General features: G+C 48.2%; 1 protein-coding gene across 2 annotated transcripts in view; it reads left to right on the top strand.

Annotated features, from left to right (window-relative positions):
- The window catches only part of RNF20 (ring finger protein 20), a 60,706-nt gene that overhangs the window by 1,610 nt on the left and 31,363 nt on the right, over positions 1 to 27,733 (top strand). The window contains exons 2-6 of one of the 2 annotated variants that reach the window (XM_040434793.1): positions 8,341 to 8,500; positions 8,589 to 8,756; positions 10,443 to 10,587; positions 17,424 to 17,609; positions 19,142 to 19,260. In XM_040434793.1, coding sequence (XP_040290727.1) covers positions 8,372 to 8,500; positions 8,589 to 8,756; positions 10,443 to 10,587; positions 17,424 to 17,609; positions 19,142 to 19,260 — 747 coding nt within the window. In that variant the 5' untranslated portion in view covers positions 8,341 to 8,371. Of the gene's footprint in view, positions 1 to 8,325; positions 8,501 to 8,588; positions 8,757 to 10,442; positions 10,588 to 17,423; positions 17,610 to 19,141; positions 19,261 to 27,733 lie in introns of both variants that reach the window. The other variant, XM_040434792.1, reaches the window with a different exon arrangement.

Raw genomic sequence — 27,733 nt, 5'->3', positions numbered from 1 at the left:
CAGTACATGGGAAGGAATAATGCAAGTCACCCATACATACTAAATGTAAAACACTGGGTAACACTGACAAATGTAAGGTTATGCACACGGGAAGGAATAATGCGAGTCACCCGTACATACTAAATGTAAAACACTGGGTAAGGCCTCCTGCACACGAACGTATTTTTTTGCGGTCCGCAAAAACGGGTCCCGTTTTTCCGTGATCCGTGACCGTTTTTTCGTCCGTGGGTCTTCCTTGATTTTTGGAGGATCCACGGACATGAAAAAAAAGTCGTTTTGGTGTCCGCCTGGCCGTGCGGAGCCAAACGGATCCGTCCTGAATTACAATGCAAGTCAATGGGGACGGATCCGTTTGACGTTGACACAATATGGTGCAATTTCAAACGGATCCGTCCCCCATTGACTTTCAATGTAAAGTCAGGAGTTAATATACCATCGGATCGGAGTTTTCTCCAATCCGATGGTATATTTTAACTTGAAGCGTCCCCATCACCATGGGAACGCCTCTATGTTAGAATATACTGTCGGATTTGAGTTACATCGTGAAACTCAAATCCGACAGTATATTCTAACACAGAGGCGTTCCCATGGTGATGGGGACACTTCAGGTTAGAATATACTAAAAGAACTGTGTACATGACTGCCCCCTGCTGCCTGGCAGGTGCTGCCAGGCAGCAGGGGGCAGCCCCCCCCCCCCCCTGTAGTTAACACATTGGTGGCCGGCCGCCCCCTCCCCTGTAGTTAACTCATTGTTGGCCAGTGCGGCCGGCCCCCCCCCCCCCCCTGTAGTTAACTAATTGGTGGCCAGTGGGCCCCCCCCCCTCCCCTGTAGTTAACTCATTGGTGGCCAGTGGGCCCCCCCCCTCCCCTGTAGTTAACTCATTGGTGGCCAGTGCGGCCGGCCCCCCTCCCTCCCCTGTAGTTAACTCGTTGGTGGGCAGTGGGCCCCCCCCCTCCCTTCCCATGTAGTTAACTCGTTGGTGGCCAGTGGGCCTTCTCCCCTCCCTCCCCCTCCTAATTAAAATCTCCCCCCTATCATTGGTGGCAGCGGAGTGTACCGATCGGAGTCCCAGTTTAATCGCTAGGGCTCCGATCGGTAACCATGGCAACCAGGACGCTACTGCAGTCCCGGTTGCCATGGTTACTTAGCAATTTGTAGAACCATTATACTTACCTGTGAGCTGCGATGGTCTGCGTCCGGTCGGGAGCTCCTCCTACTGGTAAGTGACCGGTCCGGCCGGGAGCTCCTCCTACTGGTAAGTGACAGGTCATGGGGAGGGGCTGCACTGGCCACCAATGAGTTAACTACAGGGGAGGGGGGGGCCGGCCGCACTGGCCACCAATGTGTTAACTACAGGGGGGGGGGGGCTGCCAGGCAGCAGGGGGCAGTCATGTACACAGTTCTGTTAGTATATTCTAACCTGAAGCGTCCCCATCACCATGGGAACGCCTCTGTGTTAGAATATACTGTCGGATTTGAGTTTTCACGAAGTGAAAACTCATCTCTCAAAAAGCTTTTATGCAGACGGATCTTCGGATCCGTCTGTATAAAAACTAACCTACGGCCACGGATCACGGACACGGATGCCAATCTTGTGTGCATCCGTGTTCTTTCACGGACCCATTGACTTGAATGGGTCCGTGCACCGTTGGCCGTGAAAAAAATAGGACAGGTCATATTTTTTTCACGGCCAGGAAACACGGATCATGGATGCGGCTGCAAAATGGTGCATTTTCCGTTTTTTCCACGGACCCATTGAAAGTCAATGGGTCCGCGAAAAAAAACGGAAAGCGGCACAACGGCCACGGGTGCACACAACGGTCGTGTGCAGGAGGCCTAACCCTGACAAATGTAAGGTTATGCACATGGGAAGGAATAATGCGAGTCACCCGTACATACTAAATGTAAAACACTGGTAACCCTGACAAATGTAAGGTTATGCAAATGGGAAGGAATAATGCGAGTCACCCGTACATACTAAATGTAAAACACTGGGTAACACTGACAAATGTAAGGTTATGTACAGGGGAAGGAATAATACATGTCACCCGTACATACTAAATGTAAAACACTGGGTAACACTGACAAATGTAAGGTTATGTACAGTACATGGGAAGGAATAATACATGTCACCCGTACATACTAAATGTAAAACACTGGGTAACACTGACAAATGTAAAGTTATGCACATGGGAAGGAATAATGCAAGTCACCCGTACATACTAAATGTAAAACACTGGGTAAGGCCTCATGCACACGACCGTTGTGTGCACCCGTGGCCGTTGTGCCGTTTTCCGTTTTTTTTCGCGGACCCATTGACTTTCAATGGGTCCGTGGAAAAATCGGAAAATGCACCGTTTTGCAGCCGCATCCGTGATCCGTGTTTCCTGGCCGTGAAAAAAATATGACCTGTCCTATTTTTTTCACGGCCAACGGTTCACGGACCCATTCAAGTCAATGGGTCCGTGAAAGAACACGGATGCACACAAGATTGGCATCCGTGTCCGTGATCCGTGGCCGTAGGTTAGTTTTTATACAGACGGATCCGAAGATCCGTCTGCATAAAGCTTTTTCAAAGCTGAGTTTTCACTTCGTGAAAACTCAGAACCGACAGTATATTCTAACACAGAAGCGTTCCCATGGTGATGGGGACGCTTCTAGTTAGAATACACTACAAACTGTGTACAAGACTGCCCCCTGCTGCCTGGCAGCACCCGATCTCTTACAGGGGGCCGTGATCAGCACAATTAACCCCTTCAGGTGCGGCACCTGAAAGGGTTAATTGTACTATCATATCCCCCTGTAAGAGATCAGGGCTGCCAGGCAGCAGGGGGCAGACCCTCCCCCCCCCTCCCCAGTTTGAATATCATTGGTGGCCAGTGCGGCCCCCCCCCCCTCCCTCTATTGTAATAATTCGTTGGTGGCACAGTGTGCGCCCCCCCCCCCTCCCTCCCTCCATTGTAATAATTTGTTGGTGGCACAGTGTGCGCCCCTCCCTCCCTCCATTGTAATAATTCGTTGGTGGCACAGTGTGCGCCCCCCCCCCCCCCTCCCTCCCTCCATTGTAATAATTCGTTGGTGGCACAGTGTGCGCCCCCCCCCCCCTTCCTCCCTCTATTGTAATAAATCGTTGGTGGCACAGTGTGCGCCCCCCATTGCCCCCCCCCCCTCCCTCTATAGCATTAACAACGTTGGTGGCCAGTGTGTGGCCTCCCATCTCCCCCCCCCCCCATCATTGGTGGCAGCGGAGTTCCGATCGGAGTCCCAGTTTAATCGCTGGGGCTCCGATCGGTAACCATGGCAACCAGGACGCTACTACAGTCCTCGTTGCCATGGTTACTTAGCAATAGTACAATAGTAGAAGATTCATACTTACCTGCTGCTGCGATGTTCGTGTCCGGCCGGGAGCTCCACCTACTGGTAAGTGACAGGTCTGTGCGGCGCATTGCTAAATGAACTGTCACTTACCAGTAGGAGGAGCTCCCGGCCGGACACGAACATCACAGCTCCCAGGTAAGTATGAATCTTGTACTATTGCTAGTAACCCGCTGCCACCAATGATCGGGGGGGGGGGGGGGGGCGCAAGATGGGAGGCCGCACACTGGCCACCAATGTTGTTAATGCTATAGAGGGAGGGGGGCCAATGATTGCCACCAACGAATTATTACAATAGAGGGAGGAAGGGGGGGGGGGGGGGGCACACTGTGCCACCAACGATTTATTACAATGGAGGAAGGGGGGGGGGCCGCACTGGCCACCAATGATATTCAAACTGGGGAGTGGGGGGGGGGTCTGCCCCCTGCTGCCTGGCAGCCCTGATCTCTTACAGGGGGATATGATAGTACAATTAACCCCTTCAGGTGCGGCACCTGAGGGGTTAATTGTGCTGATCACGGCCCCCTGTAAGAGATCGGATGCTGCTAGGCAGCAGGGGGCAGTCATGTACACAGTTTGTAGTATATTCTAACTAGAAGCGTCCCCATCACCATGGGAACGCCTCTGTGTTAGAATATACTGTCGGAAATGAGGTTTCACGATCTAACTCATATCCGACAGTATATTCTAACATAGAGGCGTTCCCATGGTGATGGGGACGCTTCAAGTTAAAATATACCATCGGATTGGAGAAAACTCCGATCTGATGGTATAAAAGGGACTCCGGACTTTACATTGAAAGTCAATGGGGACGGATCCGTTTGAAATGGCACCATATTGTGTCAACGTCAAACGGATCCGTCCCCATTGACTTGCATTGTAATTCAGGACGGATCCGTTTGGCTCCGCACGGCCAGGCGGACACCAAAATGACTTTTTTTTTCATGTCCGTGGATCCGCCAAAAATCAAGGAAGACCCACGGACGAAAAAACGGTCACGGATCACGGACCTACGGACCCTGTTTTTGCGGACCGTGAAAAAAAACGTTCGTGTGCATGAGGCCTAACACTGACAAATGTAAGGTTATGCACATGGGAAGGAATAATACATGTCAACAGTACATACTAAACAATAATATAAAATATACAGAGAAGATCTCAGGTTGTATCTCTTAGGCCTCTTGCACACGACTGTATGGCTTTTTCAGTATTTTGCGGTCCGCATAAAATACGGATGACGTCCGTGTGCATTCGTTTTTTTACGGAACAGCTGGCCCCTGATAGAACAGTACTATCCTTGTCTGTTATGCGGACAATAATAGGACATGTTCCATCTTTGAACGGAAATACGGAAACGGAAGGCATACGGAGTACCTTCCGTTTTTTTGCGGATCCATTGAAATGAATGGTTCCGTATATGGAACGCAGAGAACGGAGCGTAAACGGAAAAAACGTGTGCAAGAGGCCTTACTGTGAGCGCTGCTATTCCTTCATGAAATGGGTTCAATTCACATTAGGCAAGTAAAACAAAGTTTGCGGACTGCGCTGCTCTCCTGGAATCCATAGACGGGTGGATAAGTCGGATGTCCAATTCCCCTTCGTTATGCCGCCAAACACTTCTACTATGTGCTGGTGTTTTCCACGTCTGATCAACCTGTAATATCAGGGAGCAAAATAGTGAAGCACCGCAGGCACTTTGGACTAAGAGATGAGTTTATTGTACTCACAAGGCATATCTAATGCAAGTCCTGTTTCCCAGAGCCCGCCCCTTGTGAGTACAATAAATTCATCTTTTAGCCTGAAAGTGCCTGCGGTGCTTCACTATTTTGCTCCCCGATTCCTGATATTACAGGTTGATCGGACGCGGAAAACCCGTGGAGCGGCACTGCATGGGGACATAGTAGCAGTGTTTGGCGGCATGAGGAAGGAGCTGGCATACTAAATGGTAAAACACTGGGTCAGGGCGAGTTCACATCACCATTATTTTTCCATTCTTCTGATCCGTCGGAAGAACAGAAAAATGAAGAAAAAATAAACAGGATCCTTTAAAAAAAAAAGGATCCTGTGCATCAGTTATGCACATTTGGCATTCGTTTGAGCCATTTCCATCGGAGAGCCGTTTTTTTTTTTAGACGGGGAAGAAAAGTGCCACATGAACCAGGGGGTATTCTGATTGCCTGTTTGGATTTGGAAGGAATTTTCTCCCCTAAAATGAGGACAATAGTTTTTTTTATCTTCCTCTGGATGAGCTTTGCAGGATAACGGGCTGAACTGGATGGACAGATGTCTTTTTTCAGCTTGACAATTATATTTTCTTCATTTAGTACTATTTACCCCAAATATAATACAACCAAAATATTACTATGCAAAGGTAGGAGAAACCAGTCCTAGGCATTAAGTAAAAAAATAATAATGGTGTGAGCCCAATGTATCAAAACTGGCGCAACAGAAAAGTGGGAAATGTGTTCCCCGTGGCAGCCAATCAGATTCATGCTCCATTACCGCTCCATTTTGCATTAGTCAGTTTTTCTTCAGAGCGAGTCGCCCTCCTGGCATTTACAGATGGTGCATAGCGGTGACCTGGATGATGAGGTTTTATCATTGACCCTCTTCTTTATTCACACTGGACAGTTGTTACCATAGCTCAGAAATGGTCATGGTAAGCGGGCATCCTCAGACCAGCCATGTAATGTGCCATAGTAAAGGGATGCAGAATATGCTGTATGAGCCTGACATTAAATGGGGCATTTGTGGATCGGCACTATATAGCAGCATTTGCTCACTCTGTATGGGACATTTGTGGATGGTATTACAGTGCCTTGCAAAAGTATTCACCCCCTTAACTTTTTTTTATATTTTGGTGCCTCACAACCTGGAATTAACATGGATTGTTTGAGGATTTGCATCATTTAATTTACAGAACATGCCCACAACTTTGAAAGTCAATACTTTGTAGAGCCACCTTTTGCGGAAACCACAGCTCCAAGTCGCTTTGGATAAGTCTTCATGAGCTTGCCACATCTTACCACTGAGATTTTTGCCCATTCCTCCTTGCAAACCTGCTCCAGCTCCTTCAAGTTGGATGTTTGCGCTTGTGAACAGCAATCTTTAAGTCTGACCACAGATTCTCTATTGGATTGAGATCTGGGCTTTGACTCGGCCATTCCAACACACTTACATGTTCCCCCTTAAACCAGTCAAGTGCTGCTTTAGCAGTGTGTTTGGGGTCATTGTCCTGCTGGAAGGTGAACCTCCGTCCTAGCCTCAAATCACGCACAGAGTGGTACAGGTTTTGCTCAAGAATATCCCTGTATTTAGCACCATCCGTCTATCCCTCAACTCTGACCGGTTTCCCAGTCCCATCCCCACAGCATGATGCTGCCACCACCATGTTTTATTGTCGGGATGGTGTTCTTTGGGTGATGTGATGTTTTGGGTTTGTGCCAGATATAGCCTTTTCTTTGATGGCCGAATAGTTCTATTTTAGTCTCATCAGACCAGAGCACCTTCCTCCATACATTTTGGGAGTCTCCCATGTGCCTTTTCGCAAACTCACAACGTGCCTTATAGTTTTTAGCTGAAAGTATTGGCTTTCTTCTGGCCACTCTGCCATAAAGCCCAACTCTATGGAGCGTACGGCTTATTGTCGTCCTATGTACAGATACTCCAGTCTCTGCTGTGGAACTCTGCATCTCCTCCAGGGTTACCTTAGGTCTCTGTGCTGCCTCTCTGATTAATGCCCTCCTTGCCCGGTCCGTGAGTTTTGGTGGGCGGCCGTCTCTTGGCAGGTTTGCTGTTGTGCCATGTTCTTTCCATTTGGTTATGATAGATTTGATGGTGCTCCTGGGGATCATCAAAGATTTGGATATTTTTTTATAACCTAACCCTGACTTCTACTTCTCAACAACATTGTCCCTTACTTGTTTGGAGAGTTCCTTGGTCTTCATGGCAGTGTTTGGTTAGTGATGTCTCTTGCTTAGGTGTTGCAGCCTTTGGGGCCTTTCAAAAAAGGTGTGTATATGTAATGACAGATGATGTGACACTTAGATTGCACACAGGTGGACATCATTTCACTAATTATGTGACTTCTGAAGGTAATTGGTTGCACCAGAGCTTTTTATGGGCTTCCTAACAAAGGGGGTGAATACATACGCACATGCCAATTTTCTGTTTTCTATTTCTAAACAACAGTTTTATTTATATATTTTTCCCATTTCACTTCACCAACTTAGACTATAGTGTTCTGATCCATCACATAAAATTCAGATTAACAAAACCTTTAACAGAAGGCTGTAATGTAACAAAATAGGAAAAAAGTCAAGGGGGGGGGGTGAATACTTTTGCAAGGCACTGTATATAGGGCACTGGCTCACATTCTAGGGTGCATTTGTCGATGGCACTATATAGGGGGCACTGGTTTAGATTGTATGGGCCATTTGTGGATGGCACTATAATAGAGGGCATTGACTCACATTCTATGGTGCTTTTGTGGATGGCACTATATAGGGCCACTGGCTCACACTGTATGGGATATTTGTGGACAGCACTGTGTAGGGGGCACTGGCTATTACTGGGGCATTTGTGGATGGCACTATATAGATACACTGGCTAAGGGTCCATTCACACGTCCGTAATTTTGGTCCGCATTTGTTCCGCAATTTGCGGACCCGTTCACTTTCAATGGGGCTGGAACAGATGTGAATCCGCATTTTCGGGATCCGCATCCATTTTTTTCCGGGATCCACAATTCCGTTCCTGAAAAAAATAGAACATGTCCTATTCTTGTCCGCAATTGCGGACCAGAAAAGTCATTTTTTACTATAGTGTCTGTGATGTGCGGTCTGCAAATTGCAAATTGCCTTTTTGAATGGCACTGTACGGGGGCACTGGCTTACACTATATGTGAGACATTTGTGGGTGGCACTAATATATTTTCTTAATTTTTTCAGACACAACCCTCTAGGACACGGCACCTCTTCTACTGGAAATTCCAGGATGTCGGGGGCTGGTGGTAAGAGATCAGCAGGGGATGCTGGACCCTCAGGTCCCCCTGAAAAGAAGGCAGCAGTGGAGGTTTCTGGGACCACAGTGGAGACTATAAAGCTTGGAGGGGTCTCATCTACGGTAAGTCAGCCAGATTAGTTTGTCAGAGTTTTTTTTTTAGTTTTTTTTTATCCCCCACGTTACTTATTAGGATTGTCTGTTCTCCTAGGAGGAGCAGGACCTGCGCACCCTGCAGGTGAAGAACAAGAAGCTAGCTGGCATGTTGGACCAGAGACAGGCCATAGAAGATGAGCTGCGGGACCACATTGAGACCCTAGAGAAACGTCAAGCCACAGATGATGCATCTCTTCTAATTATTAATCGTTACTGGAGTCAGGTCTGTATTCTAGTCTCGGGATACCAGTCTTACCTACTGCTTATCTGTACTATGCTGTTGTGTCTTATTTTCTACTTTGCTCCCCTTTAAAGGGGTTTTCCCATCTCAGACAATGGGGCATATCGCTAGGATATGCCCCCATTGTCTGATAGGTGCGGGTCCCACCGCTGGGACCCGCACCTATATCGAGAACAGAGCCCCGAAAGTGAAGGAGGGCGCACTGCGCATGCGCATGCCAAAAATATCTGAGCCCTGGATCGGCTATTTCCGTCGGCCTCATAGAAATGAATGGGAGCATTGGCCGCGCATGCACGGTACGCTCCCATTCACTTCTATGGGAGAGGCGGGGATTAGCGCTTGGTGGTGGACGGACCCTGGAAAATTTGGGGTCCTCCAGCCACAGCGCTCCCCGCTCAGTTCTCGATATAGGTGCGGGTCCCAGCGATGTGACCCGCACCTATCAGACAAATAGGGGCATATGCTAGCGATCTGCCCCCATTGTCTATGATGGGAATACCCCTTTAAGGCCAGGGTCACACATGATGACTGAATTGCCGTGGTTTTGCCGTTGCGGATTTACGTGCGGGAAATTCACAGCGTTGTACAGGACCAGCAAAGTGGATGAGAATTTCTGAATCGCCATCCATGTGCTGCATTTAAAAATGCAGCAGAAAAGCTGTGGTATTGTGCATTTGAAATCCGCAGCATGTCCACTTATGCAGCGGTTTTCTCTTGTGGATTTCACCCTTTCCAATGGATAAATCTACTAGCTTTTCCACAACAAAAAACGCATGTGATACACGTTGTTTTTCGTGCATTGGTTTCCTCTGGATCAATGAACTTGCCCTAAGGATCGCTGCACACGATGCCGATTTGTGTACAGAAAATCCTCAAGAAATCTGCACCAAAACCACACTAAAAGCTGCACATAAAACTATTTATCATGTTTTTGGTGATTTTTTTTTTTTTTTTCTGTGCGCAGTTTTTGGTATGGATTTGATGCAGATTTTCCGCAGATCTCACCCTTATATTGAAAAGGGTGAAATCCACTAAAAAAAAGCGCAACAATAATTGACATGCTGCAGTTTCAAAATCAGTACGGCAGGTCAATGTCTGCACCTAAGAAATAATAGCCTAGTGTACATGACATTTGTCTAATACACTTTGCTGGTACTGTAAAACTGCACAGCCACCCTTAGTTACCATATATGACAAGTTTTAGGAAAGCTCTTTGGATCTTGTGATGCGCAAATCGGTTTAGAACAGGGATCTACAAACTGTGGCCCCTGATGTTGTTCTTTACGGCCCCAGCCATCAGGATATAGAAATGCTTTTGTATGCCCTAATAGTTTAGAAAGGCTGTATGAGGATAATTTTAATCAACTTAAAGTGGCAATGCAGGCAAAATGTTACCTAGTTATGTTTAGGACAGGCAACTGTGCATCCTAAGTAATAAAGCCTTTACTCGTACTGTACTACCCACTTGTGTGCTATCTGCGGTGGGATTGACCGGTGTGCTGGTCCTGCTGCATGGACCTGTGCTGGGAGAGTCAGATAATATGCACCAGCAGCAGGGGGTCGGTAGACTCTCAGATGTTCACTGGTGGCACATTGTATATAACTGATCTGTTCTGACAAAATCCTTCTATTTCTTTTCATAATTTATTGAACTTTTCAACTCTCCAGTTAGATGAGAATATTCGCATTCTCCTTGGCCGCTACGACTTGGACCAGGACTTGGGGGAGTTTCTTAGTGAACGTAAAGCACTGGTTATTCCAGAACCTGAGCCGGACTCTGACAGTAATTCAGAGCGCAAGGACATCGAGCGAGGTAAGCGGTTCAATTCACTGTATTTGGTAAGGTGCATATTCCCTGCCTAGGACTCTTATTAATATTGAGACTCCCCAAATCCTTCAGGAAAGACTCCATGGTCATGTTCACTCCCCAGAGTCCCCCCCTCCCTCCCAAAAACTACCTCTTACCCTCCTTCTTGTGAGCAGACTTACCAGATCCCAAATGGTGGCAAATAGCTAGAGAGGGAGTGGGCCCACCTGTTTGGAAGAGAGTGAGTTTCAGTAGTGAAGTGCAGAAGCTGAGGTCAGAGCCGGCAGAACGTCCAAGCATTCCAAGTTACCCACAGTTCGTAGTTTGGGCATTCAAGGCTGAATCAGGCGCAGGTAAAATTTGAGGGGCTGGGCTATGTGGGCAACTCCACAGCGTTCTGACACTGGCCAGTAACCAACGTCCAGACAGTAAAGGAGGGGGAGCAGTGGGCACTGTCACTGACAGAGTGACATTATGTGTGGCCTGGGTCAATCTGGTAGTGGCCACAGCATTTGTTTTTATGGCTTTTGTTGGGTGCACATCAATGGTTGACCCTTCTCCACCCAAGGATTTGTTTTTCTTATTATTATTAAGTGCGGCCTGGGCAGTATCAGTGATGGACTTATATAGTTTACTAGGGCCTCCACTGGACGGGGCATTGAGCGCATCAACTAAGGGGTGGCCCACTTAACTGTTAGACAGCATGGCCCACCCGGTATTTGCCTGATAGGGCAGATTCTCAGTCTGGGCCAGTGGTTGTTACAGCAGGAGCCTGAGTCAGAACACACTACACAATCTGCGCTGATACAGTTCTTTGGCCGAATTAAAAAATAAAAAATAAACCAAATCACCAGGCTCTAAAAGAAGGAATTAATCCAATTAATTTGATTAATCGCTAAGCATTACTGTGAAGAGACGCAGCGCAGTGTTCATCTGAGTGCCACAGCCTCTTCAGACCATCACCATGGCTACCAGAAGTCGGACCCCCACTGATCAGATATTGATGACCTATTCTGAGGATAGCTCCTCAGTGTATATAAGTCCTGAAAAAAACCTTTTTAAGAAATAAATTGCAGATGTCTTTGTATTTATGATGTGTGAGGGTTCATGTATATATATATCTTATATTAGCAGAGCCATTCAGAGAAAATACTTAGCGAGGTTCCGCTTATGACATTGTCCTCTTCTACTAGTGTTGTCATGTAACTATGACAAGGTAGAAATATCCGGGAAAGCACTGAGGAGTCCAAAAGAAAGGGCCATTGCCATTGTTGCTATGAGTTTGAAGCTATAATGATCTACATTGGGTCATTATCCTTTGTTAATTAAGGGTTAATCTGTGCTGCATTGGGTATTTTTTCAAGCTCACCACCTTGTACATATGTGACGCGCGTTTCGACACCAATCTGTGTCTTTGTCAAATTACAGGTGATAACAGCTCAATTTCACATACACAAGGCACCATTTAAATACAATTCAAAAATCCCGCCTCCTAATCACGCAAGTGATCACATGATCGGGGCCGGACTGTGCCGCCCCCAGCCATGTGACCAGTCACGTGACCATAGCATCATATTGCTACGCAACCAGTCCGAAACAAGTTGAATCTAACTGTGGGTGGAGTACGGTAAGACATGTATCTGAATCCATATACTGTTATATATCTGGGCATTCTATAATCACTTGCACACCAGGTTTAAACATTTTTCATAATATATACTGATACATCAAGAAATAAACCGTCTCCATAAGAAATCACGTGACTCCGGAATAAAATCCCGGTCACATGACTTCTCTCATGACATCATATTGCTACGCAACTGATCCAAACAATATGGGATCTTTCAAAGGATAGATTGCGATGCAATATTAAAGATCCATACTGTATTCCAACTATGTTTAGAGATCTGAGGCATCCGTGATTAGTTACAGAACAAAAAATATACATTAATGCAAAGTGATAATTCATAATCACACGTTCCACATATTGAATCAAATGAAACTACTCAGTGAGTATTCCTTATTAAGGCCTTTGGGGGCAAGCGTCTCAAGTCGATGGATCCAATATGCTTCACGCTGGTGGAGCATCTGGATCCGATTTCCTCCACGTCGAGGTAAGGTCACTTCTTCTAAAATTTGCAAACGCAGTTGTGAGATGCGATGATTTTTTTCTTTGAAATGCTGGGGGATAGGTAACAAAGTGTTTTCCTTCCTAATTGTGGACTTATGCTTTCCTACCCGGTCTTTCATACGCATTGTCGTCTCTCCAACATAGCACAGCCCACAGGGACATTTAAGTTAGGCCTCTTTCACACTTGCATTATCCGGATCCGGCCTGTACTCCACTTGCCGGAATTACACGCCGGATCCGGAAAAACGCAAGTGTACTCTAAGCATTTGAAGACGGAACCGTCTTCCAAATGCGTTCAGTGTTACTATGGCACCCAGGACGCTATTAAAGTCCTGGTTGCCATAGTAGGAGCGGGGAGCGGGGGAGCGGTATACTTACAGTCCGTGCGGCTCCCGGGGCGCTCCAGAATGACGTCAGAGCGCCCCATGCGCATGGATGACGTGATCCATGTGATCACATGATCCATGCGCTTGGGGCGCCCTGACGTCACTCTGGAGCGCCCGGGGAGCCGCACGGACGGTAAGTACACTGCTCCCCGCTCCCCACTACACTTTACCATGGCTGCCAGGACTTTAGCGTCCTTGCAGCCATGGTAACCACTCTGAAAAAGCTAAATGTCGGCTCCGGCAATGCGCCGAAACGACGTTTAGCTTAAGGCCGGATCCGGATCAATGCCTTTCAATGGGCATTAATTCCGGATCCGGCCTTGCGGCAAGTGTTCCGGATTTTTGGCCGGAGCAAAAAGCGCAGCATGCTGCGGTATTTTCTCCGGCCAACAAACGTTCCGTTCTGGAACTGAAGACATCCTGATGCATCCTGAACGGATTTCTCTCCATTCAGAATGCATTAGGATAATCCTGATCAGGATTCTTCCGGCATAGAGCCCCGACGACGGAACTCTATGCCGGAAGACAATAACGCAGGTGTGAAAGAGCCCTAAGTAAATTACAAAACTACTGTCACATGTGAAGTGACCTCGAATGGGGATTTGTTGTCCTGTCTGTGGGTGTGATATGTTGGAGCCTTTGATGACATTGGAACAATGGACACAGTTAAGGCAGGGAAATGTTCCCTTCCTAACTGTTGAGAGAGTGAGCTGTCGCTGGAGCATCCTGTCACTTCCTATGTCCGCCCGGACAATAATGTCCCTAATATTTTTATTGCGCTTATAGCACACCATGGGACGATCCCTAAACTCCTGAATTGTGGGATATGATTTTTGTAAAATATTCCAGTGTTTGTAAATGACAGCTTTGACACGGTCCATCCAAGGATGGTATTTCACAATTAGTGGTATTCTCTGTCCTTTGTCTTTCTTTTCTGATGGTTCTACGGGATTTTCTATCTTGTCTAGCTGTTCTCGTAGTAAATGGGGGGGATAACCTCTATCTACAAACTTTTGGGTCATTTCCTGCAACCTAAGGTCACATGTGTCCCGATCCATGACAATATTGGCCACTCTTCTGTATTGCGAGTATGGCAGAGATTTTTTTTATAGTTGAAGGGTGATTACTATTGAATGACAAGAGGCTATTTCTGTCAGTTTTCTTGACATACAAGTCAGTGGTAATCCTGTTGTCAATTCCCCTAATCACCCATGTGTCAAGGAAGGAGACACGTTGTGTATCTTGGTGCAGGGTAAATTTCAGCTCAGGTCTCACAATATTGATGTAGTCCACAAAGGACATAAGGGTCTCAATGCTGCACCGCCATACGCAAAAAGCATCATCTATGAAACGTTTCCAAAATATACAGTGATTCTGATATAGCTCACTTGGGTAGATATACTCTCTCTCAAAATGTGCCATATAGCAATTTGCGTATGGCGGTGCAGCATTGGACCCCATCGCGGTCCCACACCGCTGCTGAAAAAAAGTGTCCTGAAATAAAAAATAATTGCGACGCAAAACAATAGAAAGTAGGGACAGGAAAAAAAATTTTTCTTGCACTGTGTATGTGCTGTCGTCTAACAATGCCTGGACAGATTCCAAACCTTTTTCATGAGTTATGCTAGTATATAAGCTGCAGACATCTAGAGTAACCAGGATGCAATCAGGCGACAGCTCAATCTCTCGTACTGTCTCCAAAAAATGTTGTGTGTCCCTAAGGTAGGAAGGGGCCTTTTTAGTAAGAGGAGTCAACACTTTGTCAAGAAATATTGCAGGGGGAGATAGGACTGAGTCCGTAGCTGCAACTATCGGGCGACCCGGAGGCTGATCCAGGGATTTATGCACTTTCGGGAGTGTATAGAACACCGGTGTCACAGGATGTTGGTTGATTAAAAATTCCGCTAATTTTTTGTCAATGACATGTTGTGCTATGTTCTCATCAACCAAGATCTGCAACTCCCGCTTTATTGTCCAGACCGGATCCCCCTGCAATATTTAATAGACATTGTGGTCAGATAATTGTCCAAGAATCTCCTTGACATAGTAATCTTTATCTAGTATGACAAGGGCTCCGCCTTTGTCCGCAGGCTTAAAGACCAGGGAGTCATCATCAACCAAATGAGTCACCAGGGAGTCATCATCAACCAAATGAGTCACTCATTTGGTTGATGATGACTCCCTGGTCTTTAAGCCTGCGGACAAAGGCGGAGCCCTTGTCATACTAGATAAAGATTACTATGTCAAGGAGATTTTTCAGCAGCGGTGTGGGACCGCGATGGGGTCCAATGCTGCACCGCCATACGCAAATTGCTATATGGCACATTTTGAGAGAGAGTATATCTACCCAAGTGAGCTATATCAGAATCGCTGTATATTTTGGAAACGTTTCATAGATGATGCTTTTTGCGTATGGCGGTGCAGCATTGAGACCCTTATGTCCTTTGTGGACTACATCAATATTGTGAGACCTGAGCTGAAATTTACCCTGCACCAAGATACACAACGTGTCTCCTTCCTTGACACATGGGTGATTAGGGGAATTGACAACAGGATTACCACTGACTTGTATGTCAAGAAAACTGACAGAAATAGCCTCTTGTCATTCAATAGTAATCACCCTTCAACTATAAAAAAATCTCTGCCATACTCGCAATACAGAAGAGTGGCCAATATTGTCATGGATCGGGACACATGTGACCTTAGGTTGCAGGAAATGACCCAAAAGTTTGTAGATAGAGGTTATCCCCCCATTTACTACGAGAACAGCTAGACAAGATAGAAAATCCCGTAGAACCATCAGAAAAGAAAGACAAAGGACAGAGAATACCACTAATTGTGAAATACCATCCTTGGATGGACCGTGTCAAAGCTGTCATTTACAAACACTGGAATATTTTACAAAAATCATATCCCACAATTCAGGAGTTTAGGGATCGTCCCATGGTGTGCTATAAGCGCAATAAAAATATTAGGGACATTATTGTCCGGGCGGACATAGGAAGTGACAGGATGCTCCAGCGACAGCTCACTCTCTCAACAGTTTGGAAGGGAACATTTCCCTGCCTTAACTGTGTCCATTGTTCCAATGTCATCAAAGGCTCCAACATATCACACCCACAGACAGGACAACAAATCCCCATTCGAGGTCACTTCACATGTGACAGTAGTTTTGTAATTTACTTACTTAAATGTCCCTGTGGGCTGTGCTATGTTGGAGAGACGACAATGCGTATGAAAGACCAGGTAGGAAAGCATAAGTCCACAATTAGGAAGGAAAACACTTTGTTACCTATCCCCCAGCATTTCAAAGAAAAAAATCATCGCATCTCACAACTGCGTTTTCAAATTTTAGAAGAAGTGACCTTACCTCGACGTGGAGGAAATCGGATCCAGATGCTCCACCAGCGTGAAGCATATTGGATCCATCGACTTGAGACGCTTGCCCCCAAAGGCCTTAATAAGGAATACTCACTGAGTAGTTTCATTTGATTCAATATGTGGAACGTGTGATTATGAATTATCACTTTGCATTAATGTATATTTTTTGTTCTGTAACTAATCACGGATGCCTCAGATCTCTAAACATAGTTGGAATACAGTATGTATCTTTAATATTGCATCGCAATCTATCCTTTGAAAGATCCCATATTGTTTGGATCAGTTGCGTAGCAATATGATGTCATGAGAGAAGTCATGTGACCGGGATTTTATTCCGGAGTCACGTGATTTCTTATGGAGACGGTTTAATCTTGATGTATCAGTATATATTATGAAAAATGTTTAAACCTGGTGTGCAAGTGATTATAGAATGCCCAGATATATAACAGTATATGGATTCAGATACATGTCTTACCGTACTCCACCCACAGTTAGATTCAACTTGTTTCGGACTGGTTGCGTAGCAATATGATGCTATGGTCACGTGACTGGTCACATGGCTGGGGGCGGCACAGTCCGGCCCCGATCATGTGATCACTTGCGTGATTAGGAGGCAGGATTTTTGAATTGTATTTAAATGGTGCCTTGTGTATGTGAAATTGAGCTGTCATCACCTGTAATTTGACAAAGACACAGATTGGTGTCGAAACGCGCGTCACATATGGGTGACGAATAAAGAAAGCTTTTCTTCATTATTGGAATTACGGAGTGCTGGTCTTTCTATTGCAAGTATCTGGGGTATCTACCTACTGACCGTGCACCTGGACCCCGACTGAAGCACAGTGCCGCCCATTTGTTTCTAATTGTTCACCTTGTACATATGAGACATGCTGTTCAGGATTGTCGCTTACTATGAACTTTCTGTGACTGATTTTCTCTTGTAGGGGATGGACTGACTGAGTCGTCCTTCTCTTTCTTGGGCACACTGGCCAGCAGCAGCAGTGAAGAGATTGAGTCTCAGCTGCAAGAACGCGTGGAATCCTCTCGGCGAGCTGTTGCCCATATAGTATTGGTCTTTGATCGCTTGCATGCTCGGCTGGACCAGTTAACTACTAAACTCAACAGCAATGGTAAGACCTTCCCGAAATTTAGGAGCGTTGGAGTCTGTGAGCATGTGGCAGGTATCTGGTATGCTCTCTATGGAGGACTTATTAAGACTGGCATTTTACACACTAGTCTTAAAGGGCTTCTGTCACCCCACTAAACTTTTTTTTTTTTGTGTGTACTTATAATCCCTATCCTGCGATATATCTATACATTATGTTATTAATCATTTTCGTTCAGTAGATATGTCAAAAAACGTACTTTTATGATATGCTAATTACCTGTCTACCAGCAAGTAGGGCGGCTACTTGCTGGTAGCAGCCGCAAAAAAACGCCCCCTCCTCCTGTTGATTGACAGGGCCAGCCGCGATCTCCTCCTCCGACTGGCCCTGTCAGCATTTCAAAAATCGCGCGCCTGTGTTGATTCGGCGCAGGCGCTCTGAGAGAAGGAGGCTCGCCTCCTCAGCACTCCCTCAGTGCGCCTGCGCCGATGACGTCACCGAAAGAGAAGACGTCATCGGCGCAGGCGCACTGAGGGAGTGCTGAGGAGGCGAGCCTCCTTCTCTCAGAGCGCCTGCGGCAAATCAACACAGGCGCCCGATTTTTGAAATGCTGACAGGGCCAGCCGGAGGAGGAGATCGCTGCTAGCCCTGTCAATCAACAGGAGGAGGGGCGTTTTTTTGCGACTGCTACCAGCAAGTAGACGCCCTACTTGCTGGTAGACAGGTAATTAGCATATTATAAAAGTAAGTTTTTTGACATATCTACTGAACGAAAATGATTAATAACATAATGTATAGATATATCGCAGGATAGGGATTATAAGTACACAAAAAAAAAATTTGTTTAGTGGGGTGACAGAAGCTCTTTAAAGGGAGTCTGTCACCTACTTTGAGCGTTTTAGACCGCTCATATCATGATTTGGCACAGTTGCCCATCAAAAATCTAGTACCTGTATTGTGTCTTTCACATATCCACAAACACTTTATACCAATATGCAAATTAGGGCCTGCAAGTGCCCAGCGGAGGCTTTATGGCCGCAAGTGCCCTGGCCCCTCTCTGATTTGCCCAGATAACCGCACCCCTTGGATTGCTTTGACCCGCCCTGCTCTCCTTATTCATCCTCCTCCTCTGGTTTAGATCTCATGCGAGCGCTGGTCACCGCCGGGCCCGGGCATGCCCACTGCTCTGCCCACTATGGCACTATTTGTATGTTGGACAACTGTGCTAAATCATGATATGAGCGATTTTTTTTTCCACTGGTGTCAGATGTGTTGTTGTTGAGAGAGACGTACGCCCCTTGATAATTATGGTACATTTGTACAGGTCCATGCACCAAAACGAATAACTACACAAGCAAAGGAGCTGTAGATTTCAAGTATAATCTATATAATAGATATAATATAATTTTTGGAAAACTGATGAGAGGGGGCTAGAAACTGCCCGAAAGTAAGTGTGGAAGCAGGGCCAGTGCCAAAGTTTGCAATTTCTTGACACCAGTTTTCTGACTGGTAATAATAGAGATAATAAGTGTCCCACTTTGTTCTGTTTTACTCAGACCCATCTCAAATGGAGGAATGTGTGAAGGAGCTGAACTCCATGTTGACTAATGAGAACATGCGTCTGCAAGAAGTATGCAAGCGGCTGCAAGAGAAGCAACAGAACATGACTCAAGAGGTTTGGTGGATTCTTTTCTCTCAGACTGAAAGGCAACGTCTACCTAGAAACACCAATATATTTTTATCATTTCATAATAAGACAAGAATTCTATGCAGCATAACTTATTATGTACCCTTTATTTCCAGGATGTCCCTCCATGACAGCACCACTGGAGGATGTCCTATTGATCTCCGTAGGGACAGGAAGCAAGAGAGATTAAAAGGCCCCTCCCCGCCCCCACTCTCCAGTGTTCTTCCTGTTCCTACAGGGATAAGAAAGCAGAGTAGGAGTCACTGCTTAGGGATGAAGAGAAGAAGTACTCCATTAAGAGGCTGAGGCTGGGTCGGGGGGTTCATGCTTCATGCCTCACCTCTGTCTCTGGTAGCCTGGGAAGGGGTCCCCTAGCTCTTCCCCGATACGCGTAGGGAGCTTGCTGAAGGATCTGCACCAAAGCTCCTGTGTCATATCTGGAGGAAGCCGCGGTATCGGGGAAGCCGATACCGCTTCTTCTGAGGGAGCTCTGGGCTTGACCCGTGTGATTGCCGAGCGGGTCACGTGGCCGGAAATGCAGGCGCGCGCGCCGGAAGAAGATGGCGGCGCCCGTTGTTACATGCTGGAGGCCTTGTTTTAGTGAGGCCTCGCATGGGGGTCAAGGAATGAGTTCCCCAGGAAGAGGAGAAGGAGCCGTGCAGCGGCAGGGGGTGGACCTAATGGGGCAAGTCCATTTATATGACGCCAGCTGAGAGTTCAGTCTGTGCATCATGGAGGTCCAGGCATCTGGAAAGCAGGAGGCTAGCACAGATTCCCCTGCCCAGGGTTGTTGTTGTTGTTGTTGTTGTTGTTATTATTATTATTATTATTATTATTATTATTATTATTATTATTATTTATGATTAAAGCGCTATTCATTCCATAGCGCTGTACATATGATGAGCGGTGCATATACATAATACAGACAATTGCACTAATCATAAACAAGACGAGTTACAAACTGGTACAGAAGGAGAGAGGGCCCTGCCCGTGAGGGCTTACAATCTACATGGTATGGGTGAAGGACACAGTAGGTGCGGGTGAAGTTGGTCATGGCGGTATAGAGGCAGCAGGGTCACTGGTTGTAGGCTTGTCTGAACAGGTGGGTTTTCAGGTTTCTTTTGAAGGATTCCACTGTAGGTGAGAGTCTAATATGTTGGGGTAGCGAGTTCCAGAGTATGGGGGATGCACGGGAGAAATCTTGGAGTCGATTGTGGGAAGAGGCGATGAGAGGAGAGAAGGAGGTCTTGTGAGGATCGGAGATTGCGTGTGGGGATGTATCGGGAAAGTAGCTCAGAGATGTAGGGAGGGGACAGGTTATGTAAGTTATTAAGTTACTTTCCCTGTCCTGTTTGTCCAGCATAATGTATGGACTATAGGAATTGCTTGTTCCCTCTCTCTCTCTCTCTCCCCCTCTGTAGCTAGATAAAGAGATAGGACACAAGTCCCATGTAGAAACAAAAAAGAAGGCTAGAAAGTGTGCGACCTGTTCTAAAAGACTTCTGGAGTCTTTCAAGAAGCAATTTATGCCCTGACTGCCTTACAAAAATTCTTAAAGAGGAACAGCCTTCTTTTCTCGCCCAGTTTCCTTGGGGGACACAGAAGACCTTGGGTATAGCTCATCTCCATAGGAGGCGTGACACTAAGTGAAGACTGTTAAGCCCCTCCTCCACAGCTATACCCTCAGCCTGGAGAGAAAGGCAGCCAGTTTTTTGCTTAGTGTCCAAGGAGGCAAGACACTCCCTGCTCTGCAGGGCTGGTTTCTCCTTGTTTAAATTTTAGATTTTTACTTTTTTATTTCTTTTTGTTCCAGATCATCAGGGATAACAGAGTCGCACTAGACCTCTCTGTTCTCCCGGGGTTGAGCTGCGCCAGTGCCGGTCATCCGCACTGCTGCCTCCCCCACAGAAGGCAAGGTGGATCAGGGCAGCCTCGCTCCCCCACATCCCGCCAGCGCAAGGGTCGCCCGCACGCCAAGTCCCTCTTCCAGCGTCCTGCCACTACGGTGCCAGTAGCTGAAGGGGCGACCCTGCTGGAATGGACCGAGGGTGAAGACGGCTGTGGTAAGAGAGAGGCTTCTCCAGCCCTACGTCCCCCACCCTGGTCTCCTGCGTGCCTGACCCCCATACTGGGCCTCTAGTCCCCTGCTGGATCTAGGCTGGCTCCTGGGGTGCCGCAGAGCGGCAATCTGCTCCCTGCCTCCCCTCCCCCCTTTTTTCCTGGCCCTCATAGTACATGCAGCTAGTGGCTGTCAGCCGTCGCCTGCCTTCTCCTCACGGGCACCCCGTCTTTGGGTCCCCCCCCATCTCGCCTGATCACATTGGGCCTTACCGGAGAGTGCAGGACGCTGCAGTGGAGTAAGGCCTCGCCTCCGGACAGCACTAATATTCCGGTGCGGCCGAGTCGGCCGGCAAACCGCCTTTTCGGGTCCCTGTCTCTTCCGGCCGGCGGGGTGGGCTCCCGCGGCCGGCATTGGGCTTGACTATGCCCCAGCAGGCCCCGTCCGACCATCGGTGCCGGTCGCCAGGGCTCAGCAAATTTGGTCCTAGGCTTCGCGGCCTGCTGGGCCGCAATTCCGACCGACCCGCGGGGTGGGCTCCCGCGGCCGGTTTAAAGCGCCATTCCGCCTCAGGTCCCGGCGGTATAACGGGCCGGGCGCCGCAAATTTAGCCCCCGGCTTCGCGGCCTACTAGGCCGCAATATTCCGGTCTCTGGTGGAGGGGGCGGGAACCTCTCCAGGCGCGAATTCTTCCCGCCTGGAGGTTCCTCCGCCCCCAGGGGATCGCACGCCGCCCTCCAGGCCGGATCCCTGTTAACCCTTTGGGTACAGGCCGGCTCCCAAATGGGTCTGTATAGTTGGCCCCCCTTTTTTTCTCAGGTGCCCATATATGGTGGCTCCCCTTTAGCCTTGGAGAGGCTGTGTTTTAAATATATATATATAAAAAAAAAAAAAAAAAAAAAAATTATAATAATAAAATAAATAATAATAGATCACTGATTTCTATTGGACTGCGCAGGACGCTGCAGCCTCATCAGTAGTGCTGCATGTCTGCATGACCTCTTTCCACAAGCGGCATGGTGTTGCGCTCCCAGCCTGCGTCGCTGCTAGGGCATTTCCCCTTTTAGGCGGTTTTCTTGCATCTTCCAGGATACGGCGCTGGCCAAGTGCATGCGGCCCTTCCGTAGGCAGCATTCATCTTCTCTCCAGTTATGGTGCCTGCCATGTGCATCCCCCCCCCCTCCTAGGCGTGATACAGCACTCTCCCTGGCTGCCGGCTGGCCATGTGCATGACCCCCTTCTTAGGCGGAATACTGCACCTTCACCGGATACGGTGCTGGCCATGTGCACGACTCCCTTCCATAAGCGGAACGCTGCACTCTCTCTGGATTCGCTGCCGGCCATGTGCGTGAGCCAGCCATGTGTGTGTGACTCCCTTCCTGGGCGGAACGCAGCACTCTCACTGGATCTGTTGCCGATCATGTGCATGACCCCCCTTTTTAGGCGGAATACTGCACTCTCACCGGATACGGTACTGGCTATGTGCACGACCCCCTTCCATAGGCGGAATGCTGCACTCTCACTGATGTGCTATGATGCACTTATGTACTATGTTACTATGCTGCACTCTCACTGGTTTCGCTGCCGGCCATTTCATAGGTGGTATGCTACAGTCTCATTGGATTCCTGCCGGCCTTGGGTATGCCTCCTTCCCTCAGGCAGCATACATACATCCCTCTGTCTGTGGTTGTTTCCTCGCAGGTACGTTGCTGGCCATGTGCATGTACCCCATACATGGCAGGGTGCTTGCACTCTCGCTGGATCCGCTGTCGGCCATATGCATGACCCCTCTTCCGTGGGCGGTGTACGCACTCTTGCTGGATTCGCTGCCAGCCAGGGGCATGCCTTCCTTCCTCAGGCGACATGCACACATTCTTACTGACTGTGTTTGTCTTTCGCCAGTACGTTGCTGGCCATGTGTATGACTCCCATGCATGGCGGTGTGCTCGCACTCTCCCTGGATGAGATGCTGGCCATGTGCTTTACCCCCCTTTTTTCTGGGCGGCATGCTACACTCTCACCGGATACATTGCTGCCCATGAGAATGGCCCTCTAATATGGGTGGAATGCTTGCGCTTCCATTGGGATACGGTGCTGGCCTTGTGCGTGACCACCCCTCATCCCATGAGCAGAGTTTGGCACGCTCATGAGATTCACGGCTGTCCTTGTATGGCTGTGCTGGACTTGTACATGTCCCCCTTCATTGGCAGAGTAGTTGCACTCTCGCTAAGTTCAGTGTTGGTGTATTATTGCACATTCACTTAATGCTAGGATACCCCTGTGCATGTTCCCCTTTCACTAGGTGGACCTTCTGCGTTCCTGCTGGATTATAGGGTATGTCCTGCTTCTCTGAAGTAGGTACGGCCTTAGGCATCACTCCCTTTTGGGACCGGCCTTTGCACTCTTGCCGACTGCAGTTTGCCAGATACAATTTCCCCCCTTTTCGGGGCGGACTGCTTGCGTTCCATCGCATGCTATACTAGGCTTGTGCATAACTCCCTTTCAGGTTGCACTTTGCAATTCCGTACATGCTGTGGCACTCTGTGGCGAGCCCCCCCTTTCTCGCTAAATTAACCTTTTGCAGTGAGCGGACGTTCTTGTGCGTTGTTTGGGCCGTGTATGCCTTCTCCTCCTGTAGGTGGGTTGGCCTTCTCACTGCTTACGGGCTGCTCGTACGTATGCCTCATCTACTTCCTGCGGCATACTTTTGTTTTCTTGGGATACGATGCCTGCCACAAACCTTGCACTCGTCTCTAAGGAGTTCATTCTGTCCACCTGACCCGGACGGGCTCTACTTGCTCTCTGCTGCACGGAGCTGGGTGGTACTCATTCATTTAGTTGGCCCTTCATCCCAGGGAATGTTCGTGGTTCCTAGATGCGTGCCCATTCGTCCTTCCGCGGTATTGCTTCCCTGCGCTAGTGGTCACATGGTCGAGAGTGCGGTTGTCTGGATCGCCCCTTGAATTCTTCGTTGGCTCTGGCAGGACTGCGGTTCCCTTGCCTGCTGCAATTTCCTCCTCTTCGGATGTAGTGTGGTATGAGTCCTTCCTCTTGGCGCCTCTACGCTACAGTCTGATCTGCTACCAGGTGCGGGCCGCTTTTCTCGGGAAGGTCACCCAAATTCTCTTGGGTGCTCGATTACCCAGGTCCGGAGGACCTCCGCCTTGGGTTCTTCAGGGTATTCTCCTTCTGCGAGGCGGTGAACCGGGCATCTCACAGTGTAGCAGGGTTCTGCTTTTGAGCTGTCCTATGGCTTCCCTGTTGCCCACTCCTCCGTTCGGTTGGAGGGTGTTATGCCGGCCTTTGTCTCGACTACCTTATCTTGCCGGCTCTGTTTGGCCGCCGCTCGGTACAGATCACTCTGATGTGGCTTCTGTCCCGCCAGACTTCAGAGGTTGTTCCTTCACTGTCCTCCCCTCTGGGGAGAGCATGGTTGTTCATGTGGATAGTTCCAGTGTTCCTTTTGGCCTCGTACTGTCTCCCTTGTTCACACTGGCTGTATTAGCTGTGCCGATTTATCGAGTCTACCGCGTTCTGTCCTCCCGCTGAGTGCAGAGTGTGTGGTCCATTCTAAGACAATGGTCCTGCTGTAGACTTACCTTCTCGGTAACTTGGGGGGACTACCTTTCGGTCCAGATTATCCTTTGATCTCCTACACCGGGACTGTAGAACATGGCTACATCAGCATGGACTATAGCCTGTCTTGTCCTGGCATCTGGCGGATGCTGGGCGGACCCTTTTGGTTCCTTTCCGTCTGTCCTTCTGCTCCCCCACTCGGGTGGATACGGGACAACGTTGCTCGGGGGCCGACGGGACCAGTTTGTCAACTTCTGCCCGTGTTACTGGTCTGCACCTGATCACATTTGGTTTTTCGCCCGCTTGCCAGGCGACTCCAGCGGTTTCGCTACTGCCCGCTCCTGGCTGTATTTCGTCCAGGATCTGTCGTAAGATTTATGGTTTTTTTTTTTTATCTGGGGTTCTGTGGGAAGCTGTGCATTCCCCACTCTGACTTTTCTCTCCCCATGGTTCTGTCTTTTTTCCAGTCCGGCCTGGACCTGGGACTGGGATTCCTTTACTTGAGGTATCAGTGTCAGCGCTGTTCTTCCTCTTCCCGCGTTCCCCGGCCCTCTGGGCCTGTCAAGACCTTCTTACTCGAAATGGCTCTTTGGTTCCTCTGTACTGTCCTTCGGTACCGCCCTGGGAACTACATACTGAGTTCTCGGCGCTCCAATCTTGTCCTTGGAGCCGTTACAGAAGTTCTCTCTACCCCTCCTGTCCTGTACGGTTGTGTTTCTGTATCAGTCGTGTCTCTGACGGGTGCCTGAATGGCCCCCTTTTTGTTCTGAGCCTTCTGTCTTTTCCCAGGACAGGGCTGTTCTATATCCCGTTCCTTCCTTCTGAAGGTGGTGTTTGCCTTTCGCTTCAACACTTCACCAATTTGGACGTTGTTTGGGCCTTGCAGTTTTTACTTGGAGATCTCCGACTCTTGTCGACGTTCGGTCTCTTGGGTTTCCTGGAGGTCCGCGCTTAGAGTTGACGGACTCCAGGGTGGTTTTCCTCCGCTTTATCAGATTGGCTATTGCTGAGGTTACCGCACCGAGGGCAGGATTCTGCCTTTACTGTCACCGTTCATTTCACCAGAGCGGTCGGTGCCTCCTGGGCCGGAGGCTTTGGGCTTCGGCCATGCATTTGAGCAAGGCGGCCACAGGTCTTCCTTGCACGCTTTACAGAATTCTACAGGGTGCATACTCTGGCTTCGGCGTATGCTGCCTTGGTCCGCCTGGGTCTGCAGGCGGCGGTTCCTTGATGCCTTCGGGTGCTTCGCCTTGGAGCTGTGGTCCCTCCCCTTTTGGACTGCTTTTGAACGTCCCAAGGTCTTCTGTGTCCCCCAAGGAAACTGGGCGAGAAAACGAGATTTTTGTATAACTTACCAGTAAAATCTCTTTCTCGCTCTTTCCTTGGGGGACACAGCACCCACCCATTCGTTGTTTTTCTCTACACGGTTTCCGAGTTTGTGTTACCCGTTGGGTAGTTGGCTTGTTGGTTCCTTGTTGGACTTTGCCTTTTCTCACTGCTTGGACACGCAACTGGCTGCCTTTCTCTCCAGGCTGAGGGTATAGCTGTGGAGGAGGGGCTTAACAGTCTTCACTTAGTGTCACGCCTCCTATGGAGATGAGCTATACCCAAGGTCTTCTGTGTCCCCCAAGGAAAGAGCGAGAAAGAGATTTTACTGGTAAGTTATACAAAAATCTCGTTTTTCTTTGTACTTGAGAGTTATGATGAGAGGAAGTTCAAGCGTCTGTGTCTAACCTGGTTCCGTCCCCTCTCTGCCACCGTCTAAGAGACCCAGAGTTCAAATGGATTCCGACTCAGAAGACGATGGCTTATATTATTCAGATGATCAACGTTTCCCTTCCTCCTTTTCGGAAGAATCGAGGAGGTACCTCTTTTCCTGCGAGGATCTGGATCCCCTTCTAACTGCAGTAAGACAAACTATGGTGGTAGAAGATGAGGAACAGGCCAGAACTATTCAGGATGAGATGTTCGGGGGCCTGAGAGCAAAAAAGAAGAAACTCTTTCCAGTAAACTCCAGCTTAAAAGAATTAATAGAGGAGGAGTGGGAAGATGCAGAAAAGAAACTGTATTTACCACGTGAATTTAAATGCAGACTTTTATTCAATCCGGAAGAGACAAAATTATGGGAAAAAATCCCTAAATTTGGTATTCAAGTAGCAAAGGTGGCAAACAAAACTACAATTCCATTTGAAGACTCATCGCAAATGAAGGATCCAATGGATCGTAAGATAGATGGATTATTGAAGAAAGCATGGGAATCTTCGGCTGTGTCTATCAACACAAATATTGCTGCCACGTCAGTAGCCAGAGGAATGAATCTTTGTCTAGATCAGCTTTAAAACCATCTCAAAATGAAAACCTCTAGAGAGGAGATATTGGAGTCTCTAAAACTGGTGAAGATGGCTACTGCTTTCATGGCAGATGCTTCAGCTGAGTCTATCCGTTTTTCAGCTCGCAGGGAGACATTAACAAATACGGCAAGATGGGCTTTTTGGCTTAAAGGGGTTGTCCGGGATTAGGGACCATTGTTTAATAGAATTGCACATACACACACTTTACCTACACCCATGTCCTACCTTTTCAGCATGTTTCTAAGTACCCTTTTTACCCAAAACCTTTGTCAGGAAGTAACTGATTCCTTTCAGTCAGTGACGTACCGGGTCCCTTCTGCACAGCAAAGCCGCTTCTTCCGCTTCGCAGGGAGCCCGGTGACGTCACCATCAGCCACAGGCGTTATGCAGAGCGCTCGGAGGGGCAGTACCTCGGCGGCAACAGATCGTTCTAAACCACGCCCCTCCAGTCCGGTGACGTCACCTGGCAGGGCGT

The sequence above is a fragment of the Bufo bufo genome, chromosome 6 (assembly GCF_905171765.1).
Source record: "Bufo bufo chromosome 6, aBufBuf1.1, whole genome shotgun sequence".
NCBI classification, from domain to species: Eukaryota; Metazoa; Chordata; class Amphibia; order Anura; family Bufonidae; genus Bufo; species Bufo bufo.
The sequence above is the reverse complement of the archived record's forward strand: the minus strand, read 5'-3'. Positions and strand labels throughout refer to the sequence as shown.